The sequence below is a fragment of the Podarcis melisellensis genome, assembly GCF_964234715.1.
Source record: "Podarcis melisellensis genome assembly, chromosome: 2".
Taxonomy (NCBI): domain Eukaryota; kingdom Metazoa; phylum Chordata; class Lepidosauria; order Squamata; family Lacertidae; genus Podarcis; species Podarcis melisellensis.
Genome location: NC_138529.1, coordinates 69,177,005 through 69,193,893, shown reverse-complemented (window position 1 = coordinate 69,193,893; position 16,889 = coordinate 69,177,005). Strand labels below are relative to the sequence as shown.

The window sequence follows — 16,889 nt, the reverse complement described above, 5'->3', positions numbered from 1 at the left end:
GGAGAAGCCCTTCGCGCCTTGTCCTCTGTTCCCGGACCTCCCACCGCAAGCCTTAGGACAGGTCCGGGAACAGAGGAGAAGGCGCGCTGCGCTTCCCCGCTGTCCCTGGAGATTTCCCTATGGGCTTTCGTCTTGCGAAGCAAGCCCATAGGGAAATTCGTCTTGCGAAGCCGCTAAAAAATCGGAAAACCCTTTCGTCTTGTGGGTTTTTCGTTTAGCGAGGCATTCGTCTTGCGGGGCACCACTGTATTCATCTAAGTTTTACTCAGGGCAGAACCACTGAAATTAATGAACATGACTAAGGTAGGTACAATGATTTTCAATTGGTCTGCTCTGAATAAAACCTGAATACCCCCTTGTTTGTGGTGGTGGTCTTTTTAAAAAATGCTGTTTGTAAGCCATCTTGGAAATATGTTCAACCTAAAAGGTCAAATTTAAATAAAAACAAAAAGACAAAAATACAGAGTTTGTTCCCAAATTGTGCATAGGTTCATTTTAAAAACAAACTTTCAAACTTCTAATTCAAGGGGTTTCCTTTTGTCACAGGAGGCTTAGAAACAAGTATTGTAATCTGAACCTAAGATGATAAAGTTCCAAACTCATATACTCAGTGGGGGCCAAAGTGCCCACTATGGGGAATTAGTTATTGAAGAAGACTTAAGGAGATGTGACAGTACCATATTGGAGAATCCAGAGAGATAACTTACAAAGCACTCTCAGGTTGAGCAGTAACAGAATTTTAGGAAACTCTTTTAATGGGAGGAGGGTGTCACAAGATAAGCTTAGGGTTTCTACAGCTACAGAACTATTTGTTGCTTTATTTCTTTGATGGTGTATTTTACTATGTCTTGTCTATTTTATAAATTTGATTAGTTGGTTTTTATTTCGTGTTCTGTACTCTATCCTTGTATCTGCATTCACAAAGGGCAGACTATAAATATTTTTAATAAATAAAAATAATGCCTCTACCAACAGATGAGCACACACTCAATTGTGTTGCATGTTAAAACTAGACCTTTGTGGATCAAAGGGCCACAGCTGAACTAGTTGTTACTAGTATGAGCTTTCATTTTATTGCCATTGCCCAGATCTTATGGCAACTATGGAAAATGTAGGACAAAGTACAGTCTCTTGTGAAAAAAGCAGCTTTCTCTGAGATGCAAGATTCGTCTTTTGCTAACCTGAACTGGTCAACTATAGTCTGGAATATTATTATTATATACAGGAATCCTTGCCGTTACATTTGGTACAACTTTTGTGAGCTCTCAATGGTATTTTTAGAATTTCACTTAAGCCCTGCTCAATTGCAAACACCCAGGTTCACACAATCCTTAGTGCAAGGGTGTGGTGTTCTCTAAATGTTACAGGACTACAACTCATAACAGCCACAGCCAGCATCACCAATGGTGAGTGATGTTGGGAACTGAAGACTAAAAATATATGGAGGGCATCATCCTGACTATTCCTGCCACAGAGGGTCTTCTCAAAGACTAACAAATTTATTGCGGCATACTTATTTTCTGGACCAGAGCCCAAGAAAAGTAGGGGGGAAATGTGTGACTGTTGTTTTAACAAAGCTAGGACAAAATACAGAAGAGATAGTGGTGGATGTGTCACTCCTATGCATGGTACAGGTTGCATGGAACCCAATAAAATTATTACAAGATCCACGTTTCCCACTAGTGATGAACAGATATAGCAAGATCAGTTGTGAGTAAATACCTACAGAGGGACAATATTTGCTGCAGTGATCTAGCCATTTGATGGACTCTACAAATCCTAAGAACAGCTTACTCATTAAGGAAAGTACACCTTCTGTAGGTGTCCACTTAAACTGGTGACCATGCTACATCTTTTCACCAGTGGCTGTTAGTCATGAGTGGATGTCACCACACTGCTTGAATCTTCCATTTCCGCTCTCCTGGGTACTGTTACATACCAACTTCTACTGACTCTTTGACCTTTCATTTTAATGCACACATTTCCCCCTTCTCCTCTCTCCTCTATACCAGGCCCCTTAAATTACCACTTATGGATCTAACAGTGGGTTTTGTCCTATGGAAATATAGGCTACAAATACATCTTAGTGTTTAAGCTTCCGCCCAATTTTGTTTTTGTTGTGACAGACCAACACAGTTACCCTTTTGGAATTTGTCTCCATTTGCAACAGTTGTACTTGTCTTTCAAATGATTAAGTTTTCTCATTATCTCCAAATAATAATAATTAAAAAAGGTAAAGGACCCCTGACAGTTAAGTCCAGTCGCGAACGACTCTGGGGTTGCGGTGCTCATCTCACTTTACTGGCCGAGGGATTTGACGTTTGTCCACAGTTTTCCCGGGTCATGTGGCCAGCAGGACTAAGCCACTTCTGGCGAACCAGAGCAGTGCATGGAAACACTGTTTACCTTCCCACCGTGGCGGTGCCTATTCATCTACTTGCACTTTGATGTGCTTTAGAACTGCTAGGTTGGCAGCAGCAGGGACCGAACAATGGGAGCTCACCCCATCACGGGGATTTGAACCGCTGACCTTCCGATCGGCAAGCCCAGGCTCAGTGGTTTACACCACAGTGAACAGTTTGCCCTTTAAAAAGACAGTAACGTCTACAGGGACTTGGATTTTATGCCCTTGCTTCATTGTTGTAGCCAAGGAAAAGGCCTGATCATTACTTCTTTTCAGAACCCCAATGAACAACTACATCTAACCCACAATATGTACCCAGCTTTGGACCATGAGCTTTCAAACTGGTCTTTTAAAGACAGTCCTTAATATTCTTATGATTAAGGAGATCCCAGATGTCAGTTACTTGGATCTATGTGATAAAAATCCAGGAATAGACAAAGATGACAGCAATAACTTTTATGAAATGCAGGCGCAAGACGGCGCCAGTGAAATGAACAAGTATGTGTTGGCAGAACTCCATCCATGAGACTCCTCTGTTAAGAGGGGGGGAGGCACTCATTCCCCCTGTCCACGAAAAAGCTACTCAGGAGCAAGGTTACGAGATTTTTTTCAATGAATCCAGGATCACTTTAAATAGAGATAGATGATAGAGATAGATAGATAGATAGATAGATAGATAGATAGATAGATAGATAGATAGATGATAGATTGTGTGTGTGTGTGTGTGTGTGTGTAAAAGTTATTTTTTAAAAATTAAGAAGCAATATCTTCTCTTCTGTGGTCTCCTCTGCTGTGCTGCCTTCCTCTGGGTCCTGGCCTGCTTTCTTGGAGGGCTAGATGTGCTTCCACTCCCTCCCTCTCCCTCCTTGCACTGTGATCCCCTACAGGCTTACTCAGGAGTAAGCGTTAGCATAAACCCCTTCCTCCTGCTGCTGCCCTGCCCGCACAGGCGTCTCCTGCACAGGCACCAGTGGAGTTTGAGAAAACGACGGTGGGATGATCACAGAATCACAGATTTGGAAAGGACCTCTGAGGGGCATCTAGGCCAACCCCCTGCAATGGAGGTACCTCAACAAGAGCAGCCACAACTTAAAAGAACATAAGGCTTCCCTGCTCCATTTACACCTATCGTGACACAGAAGGTACCCCCCCCAAGCCCCACCCCACCAATCTCTCCCTTTTTATCAAAGGGAAGGGGAGGGAGGCAAGCAAGCAGAGGTAGCCTCTTTTATTTTTTTTACAGGTTCATTTTAATTTTTTTAAGGTTCATTTTTTAATAAGAAGGGAATAGGAAAGCTGTTCAGGGGGAACCAAAATAAACACCCCCAAAATAAACATAAAACATTCCTCCCCTTTTATTTTTTGCTAGTGGGGGTGGGTGCAAGGGAAGAAAAATGAAGCAGCAGCACATAATGATATATAGGGTTGGGGAACCAAATGTGTGAGAAGACAAAGGGAGAATTGGGAAGAGTTTATAGGTAAGGAGGAAAAAATGGGGAGACAGACAATAACACAGAGAGAGGGGAGGCAAGGCAGTCCAATGTAGCTCACAAACATGCAGAATGGAGGAAAAAAGAGGCAAGACAATTTCCCCCACCACCACCCTTAACTTTGAAACAACAGCCTCTGTCTGGGAGAGCGAAGGGAAGGCTTAAGGCAGCATCCTGCTTTCTGCCTGCTTGGTAGCTCAGCTCAGAAGCAGGCAGAATGCAGCAAAGGGGGCTTTAAAGGCGTGAAACAGTGCTCCTTCTTCCTCATGAGCAAGCAGAAGAGACAGGGTAGCTTGCAGAGATGTCATGCAGGGAGGCTTCTTCCCTGCACCTCAGCTCTGCCTCTCCAAAGAGCAGCCTTGCCTCTCCGGCTCAAGCAAGCAAGCAGGAGGAGCAGGGCTGTTTGCAGAGCTGATGGAGAGGGAGGTTTCTTTTCGTGTGTCAGCTGAAAGACAGGAGAGTTGCAGCAAAGCCCAGCTGCACCTCCAGCTCCCGAGGAGACCCTCTCTGGAGCGGTAGCGGATGATTGCTTTGGGCTCTGGGGAGGGTCTGGAAGTCCCCAGGCATATGATTAATCCGGGGACATTACATTAAATCCAGGGACATTCAGCGGATGGATTTTGTCTGGGGATAGATTGGTAAATCCAGGGGCTGTCCCCGGGAACCAGAGATGTCTGGTAATCATACTCGGGAGAGTTGTAAGACCCCCTCTAACAGTGTGGAACTGCAAAAGAATATGCAAAAAAACCACTTTCTCTGCTCCCCTTTCCCTTCAGCGGTACCCTCTGCTGGAGCTTGGTCCTTCCACAAACAGAAGTCTAGCTCCAACCACAATGAGTGTTGATAATTCTCAGAGCCCAAACTAGATTTCACCAGATAGCACTGTATATCATTATCTTGAGATCTGAATGCAAAACTGTTTGTGGCGCTTACTTTCCACAGTTTATTCAGCTTGTGACAAAATAGAAAGGAATTGTGGAGAGCACGGAAGTAGAAGTACCTGGAACTTCTAAACATTCCCCATGCACTGGACACACATTTTCAAGGTGGCTGAAGACCTCTGATTTCAGCGTGCTTCTACTGTTTGATTTAGTCTTCAAGTTTGCTATCTCTGGTTCTTAATCTGGCTAATTGGTTTTAAACTATATGATTTTATTTTTTTAGATTTTGCATACAGTGTATATTTTATTGCATATTTAAAAACTTTTGTAAGCCGCTTTGTTTACTTGCCAAATGAAAAGGAGAGGCTAGAAGCAGCACTAGTAATCCCTCCAAGCACAAAGGCTGTGGAGCATGCTATTTCTCTCCAAAGATAACTAGGTGGCCAGTAGCCATGTGCCTGCAGATGGGGTGAGAAAAGGCAGTGGGCAGGGCCACACATACCCCATCACAATTATGCTTATTCACACATACACAGCCACCCCATCACAGTTAAACACATCCATTTACACCCACACTACCAGTCGGTCCACCTAACTGCTGTATGATGGGCTGAGGAGAGCACAATTTTCATGGGAGGACAGTTCCCACCCAGTTCTCCTCACCAAAAAACCCACACTCCTATTTGTTGAGCTGGGAGAGGACAGCATGATTTGCATTAGGAATTTTGCAGTGGGAGTAACTCGGGCACCAACATAGGGCACTCCAAAAGGTTCCAACTTGCAATTGGCAAGTTGCCCACATGTGAGTTATAGCACCTAAATATTTTGGCTAGCATCCAACAACGTCAGCAGAATGGTTGGCTTTTACACTTCATGGAAATCTGCTTGAGAAGGTATTCTGACATTCAGGGTAGCTTTTGAGGGACACAAAGGTAATAGAATCACAGAACTGTAGAGTTGGAAAGGTCCATGAGGATCATCTATTCCAACTCCCTGCAGTGCAGGAATACAGTATGCAGCTGTCCCATACAGGAATCAAACCTGCAACCTTGGAGTTATCAGCACCACGCTTTAACCAACTGAGCTATCTAGAATCCTATATGCTAAAGGCAGGCGGCTAGAAAGCCCTGCCCAGGAGGTTACACATGGCCCTTTAGATTCCTGCTATTACCCTTGCATAATTCCTATATAGGATTTACTAAGTCAGTGAGGGTAATTCAAACTTACCTCTACAGCAAAGAGGACTCGCTCGCTTCTTGCTACAGGAAAGTTGATATTGTCCGGAATCCCATGGGTAATCTGGATATGACCCTGCAAGCTCTTTTCTGTAATATGCTGCATGATTGCAGCCAGTGAGTAGTTTCTGTAGAAGCACACTTTCTGTCATGGATTGCTACCATGTAGCTCACTGCTACTTGGAGCCATGTATGATTTTAATTCCTTTAACCATGCCAGTAAATTAAACAAAAAAAACAGGATCCACTGGACTCCTAATAGCCCAAACAATCACTTGACTACAACCAATACACAGTAAAAACGAGCTGCAGCAGGAGCAAAGTTTTTCTTCAGTTGTTTCACTAGGCATGTTTACACCACACATTTCATCACGACAGATAGATTCTTGTGAAAAGCTCAATCAGGCAATCAGAGTGCACACTAATTTGCAGTCCAACAATGGAAGGACAGTCACAACAGGATAGCTGTATATGAACTATTGCAGCTACTCAAATATTCATTTCTCTACCAGCACAGAAAGCACAGAAAAGGAACAGCCTGGATTAATTGTCTCAAGAAAGCAACTTGACTTGACAGAAAGACATCCTGTGCTGTGTCTTCTAAATTGTGAAAGAAAACAATGCTATGGGAAATCTGCCAAGGTTCTTCTAATACGTTACAGCATGTCATAAAAAGGATATCAAAGGACTCTTCACCATGAATGCCAAACACAAAATAAAAGTGATCTATAAAAAACTGAAATGTCTCCACACTTGAAGTCCTTGCTTTCACTAAGATTTTCTAAGAAGCACATTTTTTCCTATGGCACAAGATGCATAGAGTTTAAGGAGTCAATGAATAAGCTACAAAATGAGATGATTTTGTTTAAGAATGTTCCACCCTAAATGTGAAATACAACAGACTAGCCTTAAACATATACAGTCATACCTCGGGTTGCAGATGCTTCAGGTTGCGTTTTTTCAGGTTTCGGACCGCCGAAACCCAGAAGTACCGGAATGAGTTACTTCCGGGTTTCGGCGGTCGCGCTTTAGGCATGCGCAGAAGCACCGAATTGCAACCTGCATGTGCGCAGACGCGGGTTGTGAACGCTGCGGGATGCGAATGTGCATCCCTCACGATTACGTTCGCAACCCAAGATTCCACTGTATAAAAACTTACATCATCTTCATGGCTACAGCCTCCGACTCAACAGTAGATCTATCATCACCTCCAAGCCTTCAAGAGCTACTAGTTCCTTTAGGTGGACAAGAAGAGTCCCCTGCACACTGCTTATGTACTATCAATCTGCACACGAGGGACTGTACACAGGGCTATTTTTCTGCTTCACTGCAACGCATTGTTTTGGCCTGAGGGAAGCAACTGTACATTCAGTTCTCACAACTGTGTCCTTTATTTATTAATAGGCTTGCATTATGAAAGTTCCATGCATAGTTGTGACATCCTACTTTAAGGCAGGGAAAGTTATCAAAGACAGCACTCAGATGAATGGGCCAGGGGAGGCCAACACCCTTCTTTATAAGAAGTGAATAAAGTTTTATGAGAAGCTATGCCGATATTTCACAGTACACAAACACTTAGTCTATATATGTTAGCATTGTCAAGTGAAGCTAAGATACCCATATAAGATGGTGAACAATGACCAGTCTGCACCCTGACATTCACTGCTGGTGATTTGCATATTGCTTGGTTTTTGCACTTACTGAATAACGAATTTAAAGGGAGGGGGTCATCAAATTCACAAAACTACCAATATGATGGGACTTCCCTTGGACACTGCCATTCTGTGTCTTAGTATGGTCTTAGTTGATGTTCTGTCAAGACAGGAAAGGGTTTTCATACTCTCTCATTCTGGCAATAACTAAAATACATTCCTGTATCATCAGAAGCAGGGCTTCATTCTTTTATATAAGGTATGAAAGGATGATTTCAACCAGAAATGTTTTTTGTAAGTTGCAGCATAGTTGCAGCTGTTACCCTGGAGCAAACCTGGTCATTACTCCAGTACCCCAAAGAGGAGGTACAAGAATCCTTCAGAGCATCTCTCCAAGAGATTAGCTTCTTACTACTCGACTTAGTGTGTGCCAAGGGCAAGCAGCATGTCCAGTCATGCTGTAGTACAAATAAGGCTTAGAAGCATGCACTTTAATGCCATGTATATTACATGGGAAGAAAATCGTTCATGTTTCTTTGAGCCAGGGGGTGGTGCCTAATGCCTTGAAGGGGGCAGTAGTGTGACTGTTCCTACAAACCCTTACTTGGACTCTGAGAAAGTTGAGAATTATCCCTTAGTCACAAATACCACTTCTGGTGGTAAAGCACTGTACAACTTTAGATTTTGGGGTGATATTGGTGGCCCTACTAAAGACCCTCCTGAAGGACCCATTTTAATCCAGGACTGGTTTGGGGACAGAAATGGCCTTGGATTACCTTCTATGGGAGAGATATAGGGGAAGCACAACCCTGTTGTTCTTGCTTGATCTCTCAGTGGCTTTTGATAGCATTGGCCATGGCATCTGACTAGAGCAGCCTTTCTCAACCTTGGGTCCCCAGATGTTGTTGGACCACAATTCCCACCATCCTTGACCACTGGTCCTCCTGGCTAGGAATGATTGGAGTTGTAGTCCAACAACATCTGGGGATCCAAGGTTGAGAAAGCCTGGACTAGAGGGTCTCCAGAGTTGGGGATAGTATTTTACCATGGTTCCACTCCTACTTAGGGTGGCAGGTTCAGAGAACAGCATTAGATAACCGGGTTGCACGGTGATGCCTATCAGTCAGGGCTTGTGAACCTTCTTCAGACCAGTGACCACACTGACATAGGCCACCCCTCTAAGGGTCACATACCAGTGACTGGCATGGTCAATGTATACAGAGAAAATGTTACACACATACAAACCACACAAACAGCACACACTCACCACCATGCCACTACCCAATGCACAACTCATTCCTCCCCCTCGCCAAAATGCTGTGTTTCAAAGAGATTACTACAATGTGTTATACAAGGAGCTGCCTCTGAAGACTGTTCAGAAAGTCCAGCTGGTGCAGAATTCAGTGGCCGGGGTGCTCACGAGGGCAAGTCCATTTGAGCATATTGCGCCAATCCTGGCCCAACTGCATTGGCTGCTAATTAGTTTATGGGCCCGATTCCAAGTGCTGGTTTTGACCTATAAAGCCTTAAATGTCTGAGGACTGCAATACCTCAAGGACAGCCTCTCCTCATATAAACTGACCCAGACACTGTGATCATCATCTGATGCCCTTCTTCATGTGCCTCCTCCACGAGAGTGGAGAGGTCCAGAGAGTGGCAACACAAGAACAGACCTTTTCTGCAGTGGCTTTCCAGTTTGTGGAATGCTCTCCCCAAGGAGGCTCACCTGGCACCTTCATTATATATTTTTAGATGCCAGGCAAAAACATTTTTCTTTAAACAGGCCTTTGGCTGGTTAACATTCTATGTCCTTTTAAATGTGTTGTGGGAGGGAGCTACTGTATTAGTTAGTGTTTTTGTTTTAGCATTGCAGATGAATATGGTCACTATTTAGTGGTCATATTACTACAGTGGTACCTCAGGTTACATACTCTTCAGGTTACAGACTCCGCTAACCCAGAAATAGTACCTCGGGTTAAGAACTTTGCTTCAGGATGAGAACAGAAATTGTGCTCCGGTGGTGCGGCGGCAGCAAAAGGCCCCATTAGCTAAAGTGGTCTTAAGGTTAAGAACAGTTTCAGGTTAAGAACGGACCTCCAGAACAAATTAAATTAACCCGAGGTACCACTGTACAGCGTGGACACCTCTTCCAAATCCCACAGCAATAAGAGGTTCCCCTAACCAGAGGAAGAGGACAAAAAGCCTTTTTAGTGCAATCTCAGCAGGATCCTATATTGATATGAGATTTTGCTTTACAAAAACGATTGCCGAAAGAATAACAAGAGTGACTAAAGAAGACAGAAGTGTAAAAACTACATGGAAAGGACTGTTGTAATCTCTTGGTTAATCAAACGACTCCCCCTTTGTACAGAGGCAAAATATGCAACACAATATTGCCAGCACACGCAATCCAATTATGCAAAGATACGATCGCCAAAGTATTTACACATAGATGAAAGCAAAAGGCAAATATTTTTCTCATGCAATTCTCCTAACATTGTCCAACTTGTATTATACCAACTTCTCACGCATTTGACCCTAGTGACATTTTTTTAAAAATTCCATTATATTTATGTCCTGTTTTTCCATGCTATATACAACACTGTCAAAAGGTAGCTTTAAAACAATGAAACCACTGCAAAACATACAAGAGTATAAGTAGCCACATTAATAGGACACAATAGTCAAAGATTAAAAGGTTAGTGGGGGGGGGGATGGCCTTAGCTGTGGACCTGCATGAAAGTTGGGAAGGAGTCCAGAGCTTTCACCAGGGACAGCATTCGACCATCTAGGCACTACTAGAAAGAAGGCCCTATCTCCGCTGCTCACCTACCATACCTCTGATAGCAGTGGGATATACAGACAAGTGCTTTTCACTGTGTCTTTAACACTCAGGCAGGAGAGTATGACACTTAAAATATCCTGGTCTTAGTCCCGCCCCCTGTTACAAACTTGTTTCTCAGCTTAATTCAAGTTCATTGTACAGTGGTACCTCGGGTTACAGACACTTCAAGTTACAAACTCCGCTATCCCAGAAATAGTACCTCGGGTTAAGAACTTTGCTTCAGGATGAGAACAGAAATCACGCGACGGCGCAGCGGCAGACCCCATTTACTAAAGTGTTACCTCAGGTTAAGAACAGTTTCAGGTTAAGAACAGACCTCCACAACGAATTAAGTTCTTAACCTGAGGTACCACTCAAGGGCCTATCTTTTCCTTGTTGAGGGTACACTCCCTCAGGAGTAAATCTGCTATTTAAGAGGTAAGGCACATGCTAGTAGTAAGCAAGCGGAAGCAAATAACTGACAGAGTCAGAGAAAAAACTGTTTTGGATTAACTAGCCCAGAATAACCACTGCCCTGCTTCAATTTTCACCATGCCTATCTCAGATTAGAATTCCCAAACCTAAATGCCACTGGGGAAGGAACAAAAAGCAAGAAAGGAACTGGTGGGGGTGGAAGAATGGGCCAACTTCAGATGATGTCAGGGGCTGTGCTTACATGGTAGCTAATGGAGATGTTGTAAGACAGGACAAGCTGCATTCTGAGATCCTATCCTGAAGACCATTTTTACCAGTGGATGAGGCTGCCCACCTGTCAATCATACCTCATCACCATGGCATCAGGTGAACCACTTAGCCCTGCTATGGCTGGGGATTGTCTGCACAATGGAGTTCCCATTGAGAAATCCTAGCCACTTGGTGCCAACAAAATTAGCTGCAGGAGCAACTTGTTGTCTCACACTGTTTTCCACAGTAGTTCCATAGATATCACAAGGATACCCAAATAAATGCTCAGTCTGAGACCTCAGATGCACACAAATGAAGTTCTTTACTGGAAAAAGATACTGGGCTGTAACTTATGATGCCTTGTACTAGTGGAAAGCGCTTCTGCTCATGCAAGTTGAGCCATCCAGTTTTTAGCATTTCCTCCTCCCCACAACAGCCCTCCATGTCATATCCCATGTTTTCAAGAGAGTTCCCCAACCTTTAGGAGCAGCATAGAAGGCATGGAGTGGAGCTGGCAGGATCAATCCCAAAAAGATAATGTATCCCACTATGCACAATCATGTGCTTTCTGCTAGTGCAAAACCACTGCTGGATACTGCAGCTAACAAGTGAATGTGCCACAGACTGCACATAAGAGGTAAAAGAAGAACTGCAAGAATTGCAGCCACACACTTCACCAGCCTTTCTTCCCAATAAAGTTCTCTTCCTTTTATGTCACAACTGGTCAAACGTATCATAGGTGAGCTGCTGGCCTCAATGTTTCATCCTTAAGTCAATGCTCTAAATTGCCTTAAACTGCCTGCATCAGTGGTTCATGGGCCACAGTTAAGAACCACTGTTGGCAAAGGGCTTCAAACTTAACATGAATCAGGCCTCACAGGAAAGATAAGAGAACATATTTTGTGGTTTTTCTACAGTTCCTTATCCAGCTCATTCTAATGATTTATCAATGATCCAGAAAATGGTAAGAGAAAGATCTGCCTGTGCTTACAGCTACTCAACAACTGTGAGAAATTGAACACGCTATCAATTTGGTTTATGGAATTTATATCCTTTGTATTACAAGGGCTATAACTACTTGAAATGGATCACCCAACTCAGGCATAGCAAATAAACCTTGTAACACAACCTTGTGTCAGCTCAGTTGTTTCACTGACTGGCAACAGTATCACGACAACTATACTAATGCCATCATCTAATACAAATATTCTTCAGTTTTCAATCACAGGTAATCTATGCTTAAAATAAATGACAGACATTGGCTATTTTAGAATAGGAACCAAGACAAGGCAGAACTGGCAGCATTTTAATCTTCCTCAGCTCCTGGTGACTATAAAGAATAAAAGCGCATGAATACCCTGGATAGCTGAGATTTTGAAAATTAATACAGGTTGCTCCCTCCATCCCACACAGGGAGCAAAACATGTCCTCAAATTGAAATAACCTTTTGAAATAATTGAATTCTTCAATTAAAAAAAAAAGCATACTCAGTAATTTTCTATTAAGAAGAAATGCTAAATTCTTTCCCTTTCAAGGCTGTTGTCTGAAGAAGGAAGGAGCCAGTTCATTAACTCTGAAGTCATTTTGGTAGTGAGATAACAATTCAGCTCCGTGTATGCAGGCGATGCAAATTAGATAAGACATGTTACTTTCCGCACCTCTTCCCTACCTAAAAAGGCATCTCACCCCAAATAGACAGCAGCAACATACTAACAGAGAAAGTGATGTCAAAACCAAATGACAAGACAACTGACCACAGACCACCATGAAAGTCATGGTATTAAAATTTTACAAATATCACACAGTGGGTGTTCTATCAGTGAGAACAGGAGACACATTCAATTATCATTTGCTTTACTCATTTCTCTACCCTGAATTAAATGGCACTGCACTTGCAGCAACAAGAGTGCATTGAATGCCAAATAAATCCCTCTGGTGACAAGGACAACAGTAACCCTGTGGATTTCATCACCATCAACAGATCCTGCTTAGTAGCCCCCTGCTCCTGTCGCCTGGGTGCCTTCACCGATATGGCCAGACACTGAATCAATTTCTGGGCTTTTCTCTGTATCTGAATAGGAGAGGGTTCTAAAACTCTCCTGGCACATTAAAAAAAACCCCACATATTTTAACTGGTTTGGCTACAGCAGTCCAAACTGGCAGAAGACAGTACATCAGGCATACTTCCTACAAAAAGTAAAGTAGCTTTTTGAGGGTGAGGGGTCTTCATGTACAATACGTCAAAGAGAAATTCTGCCCTGATATAGAGCACACACCCACACACACAAACTCTACAGTTAATGAACAGGCAGAAGCTGAACCTGGTCAATCCTGAGTCAGAAAGCATCCAAATATTATAAATCAAAAGTTGATCCAAAGGAAGGGAAGGGGCTCTGCATTATGCCCTCTGCTTATGTTTGACGGTTAACCTTGTGCCAGTGCTTTTTTGAGCCATGTGTACACAAGAGCCACTGCTCAGATTAATTTGGGACTCTCTGCGGAATAAGAAGCTTTAATGGTGGGAAACTTGTTTATGGCTGCACGGCTACTGGAAACAACATCTGAGTTTGCTGCAGCTTAAGCAAGATGAAGAACAAACAGGAAAGCTGTTTCCAGGCCACTGGTGAAAGAGAAACGTGGGTTTTGAAAATAAAACCTTGTTAGTGGGCAGCACTGTGGTAAATGCCAATCATATTTAACACAAATCTAAACTATGCTACCAAAACAGCTAATCAGATCTCTGCCTGCAAGTTGAACCTGAGCCAAACAGCACTTTCTCCACTTGTCACTTTCACTAACTGGCATTCAGAGGTATATTGCCTCAGGTAGTTGGGTTAACACAGCCATTGTATCTAGTAACTACTGATAGCCTTATCCTCCTTGAATTTGTCTAATCTTCTTCTAATGTCATCCAAATTTGTTGCCATCACTTCCTCTTTTGGGGCAGTTATTGTCTGTTATCTGTCCAGAATAGGATGAACTATATAATGGTGTAAATGCAAATAAGAGGAAGAGAAAAAGACCTAGCTACAGCTCAGAATAAAGCTGCAGAGACTACTGCAACAGCAGCTATGAAATGCTGCTAAAGGTATAAGGAATTCTTATTCCAAAGTAATATTTCAAATTCAGTCGTGATTGAGAATTTATGGAACATCTGAAAGAGTTAAGAAACAACCCCCCCAAGAACTACAGAGCTTATGTATGTTATGTTTCTCAAGTATGTATTTTACATTGCCAAGTTACTTTGAGACTTTTTATTGTACAAAGTGACTGATAAATGGTGCCAAGTCACTTTGAGACTTTTTATTGTACAAAGTGACTGATAAATGGTTCATAATAATGAAGTATCATCTTCCTTATTGGTTAAGCCTATTTTGAAGAAAGAAAGAAAATTCATATTCTGCGTTATAATCAGGCTTATATATAGTGCTGCCCTGAGTTTTTGAGCTACGGGGGACAGTAAACAAAAAAAGGATGGGCAATGACAATATCTAGAAGGACAATCCGTAGATTCTACAAAAATAGGATGCTGTCAGAAAATAACTACAACATTCAAATGGCTGCTTTACTTTAATATGTATAAACAAGTACCTGACAGCTGCTGGACAGGGAAGCACTCTGGTCATTATATCTGATAATCATGTTATGAGAACAGATTCATGGTGAGGCGAGGATTCCTAAATTTCATTTCTCAAATTGCTGGGTATAAATCATCACATTTAGCATCAAACTGTTCACTGAGATTACCAGGGACACAGTGTTTCCAGCTTACATTATTTTTGTGAGAAAATCACTTCTAGAATTGTAGCAGCCAGAAACTGGAAGACATTTCTCAAGCTGGATATGAAGAACTGAGTAACAACAAGTAAGAATTTACTATGTAAAAATAGTTGAGAATTTGATCAATTTCTTAAAAGTGGGGGGAAACATAGGGCTTATTTCTGAAATTTCCAAGCCATGGGTATTATTGTAAGATCCATTTTCTGCTATAATTTACTACTTTTTATTTATAGCGCTCAATATAAAAACCTAGCCAAATATATAATTTGGAGCTATGCTAGCGACTTTCTAAGAAAATGTTAAGACATTCAGATTAACCAGGTGCAGCTGGAACAGGCCAGACTTCTCTTATACAGCTCCAACTTGCATAAAAATATAAATATCAGGAAACAGACAAAGCCCGCCCCTCCAACCAGATGAAAACACATAGACAAATGAGGCATGCAAATTGGATTTTTCACTCAGAGCTGCATATTAGTGGTCTAGCCCATGAATACACGTAGAGGGGTGTGTGTGAGTCTGCACTCCCAAGAGCATATTCAAACATAACTATTTTGCTTAGAGGAAGTACAGATTTTCATTTTACTGTACAATCAAGAAAGTGAAACATCTGACAGCAGTTTAGCTACTGTCACTTGAAATCTACCACATATACAAGCTCATAAGAACAACCACCAGAACTGGAAACCTTTCCTTAACTACCACACTTAGAAACTATCCAGCCTGCGAAGCATGCACAACTTGAGAGGCAGACTATTTAGGAAAAAAATGAACGTAAGTTCTTTCTGTGGAACATTAAGCCTCTCTAGATTTCTGCAATACATCAGCATATTGGCTGTTACGCTGTACAGGTTTTTTGGGGGGAAGACTTTCTCTGAATCTTAATTTTTAAAAAAATCACTAGGTGTCAACCCTCCCCACAAAAATATTCTTCTAGCAGCATTTTCGACCGAAGTGTAAAGCAACCTGGTTGGCTTCCATGCAGGCGATGGCCTCTTCCAAGAGGGAAAACTCCACGCAGATATAGCCATAGTCGTAACCTGGGGACAGCATTTAAATACAGACGGGATTTGCGTTAGTGCCAGAAAGCCACAATTTCAGTACCCAGTTTCCCCTTCCCTTCAGCACACACCCATTTACCACCACCCTATGCTTCCCATAAAACAAAACAAAGGCAATAGTTGGTGCTTTTAAAAATTGGTCTTAAACATTGTAAAATTCAGTAGGCAATGTGGGTTTCCATTAAAAAGCCAACAAACGTGTAAAGGGCCAATTCTCCTAGAAATTAAGGAGATACTGAACACTACAGAGTTACACTTATTAAAAAAGCATAACACCCATTTCAAAAGTCCAGGCAGCAGAGTCTGGTTTCAATGGCATCATTTCAACCCTTGTGAAACCAAGAAGTCAAAGTGCTTAAGTTTTTGTTAATTTTTTACTACAGTAATAGTATTAGTCTCAGAATCTTTTTCACCTCAAGTGAAGATCATTTTTTTAAGCCTTTTGATTTTGATTTTTAAACTGATCTAATGCAGTTCTAAAACACTGCAAGGAAATTAACAAGACTACCCTAAAATGTTATTGTTCCTTTCTTCACAGGTAGTCCAGGTTAAAGGACAAGCAATTATTGGGAGGGGGGGTTCCATTTGTAATCTCTTTAACCATATTGTAAAATGGTTAGTTAACCATATTCCACTAATAGAATAGTATTTTCTAGCGATGAAAGTTATTTCAAGAAGCGATGCACCCATCTGCCTGAAACGGAGGCGAGAAGGGTACATAAAGATGTCCTTACCTCAAAATTATCAAGGATTCATAACCATCTAAATTAATACCAAGGCTTACTCAAGGGAAGATGTGTCACTTTAAGCAGGGAACAGTGTGCAAAGTTTCCAAGGCTGAAACTGCAAGAACTGGTTTGCAATGGAATAATTCACAA

The 16,889-nt window shown here is 42.1% G+C and overlaps 1 protein-coding gene across 3 annotated transcripts in view; it reads right to left on the bottom strand.

Annotated features, from left to right (window-relative positions):
* The window catches only part of RBM6 (RNA binding motif protein 6), a 55,824-nt gene that overhangs the window by 22,414 nt on the left and 16,521 nt on the right, over positions 1 to 16,889 (bottom strand). For all 3 annotated transcript variants that reach the window (XM_081900250.1, XM_081900252.1, XM_081900251.1), the window contains exon 6: positions 15,917 to 15,990. In XM_081900250.1, coding sequence (XP_081756376.1) covers positions 15,917 to 15,990 — 74 coding nt within the window. The remainder of the gene's footprint in view (positions 1 to 15,916; positions 15,991 to 16,889) is intronic.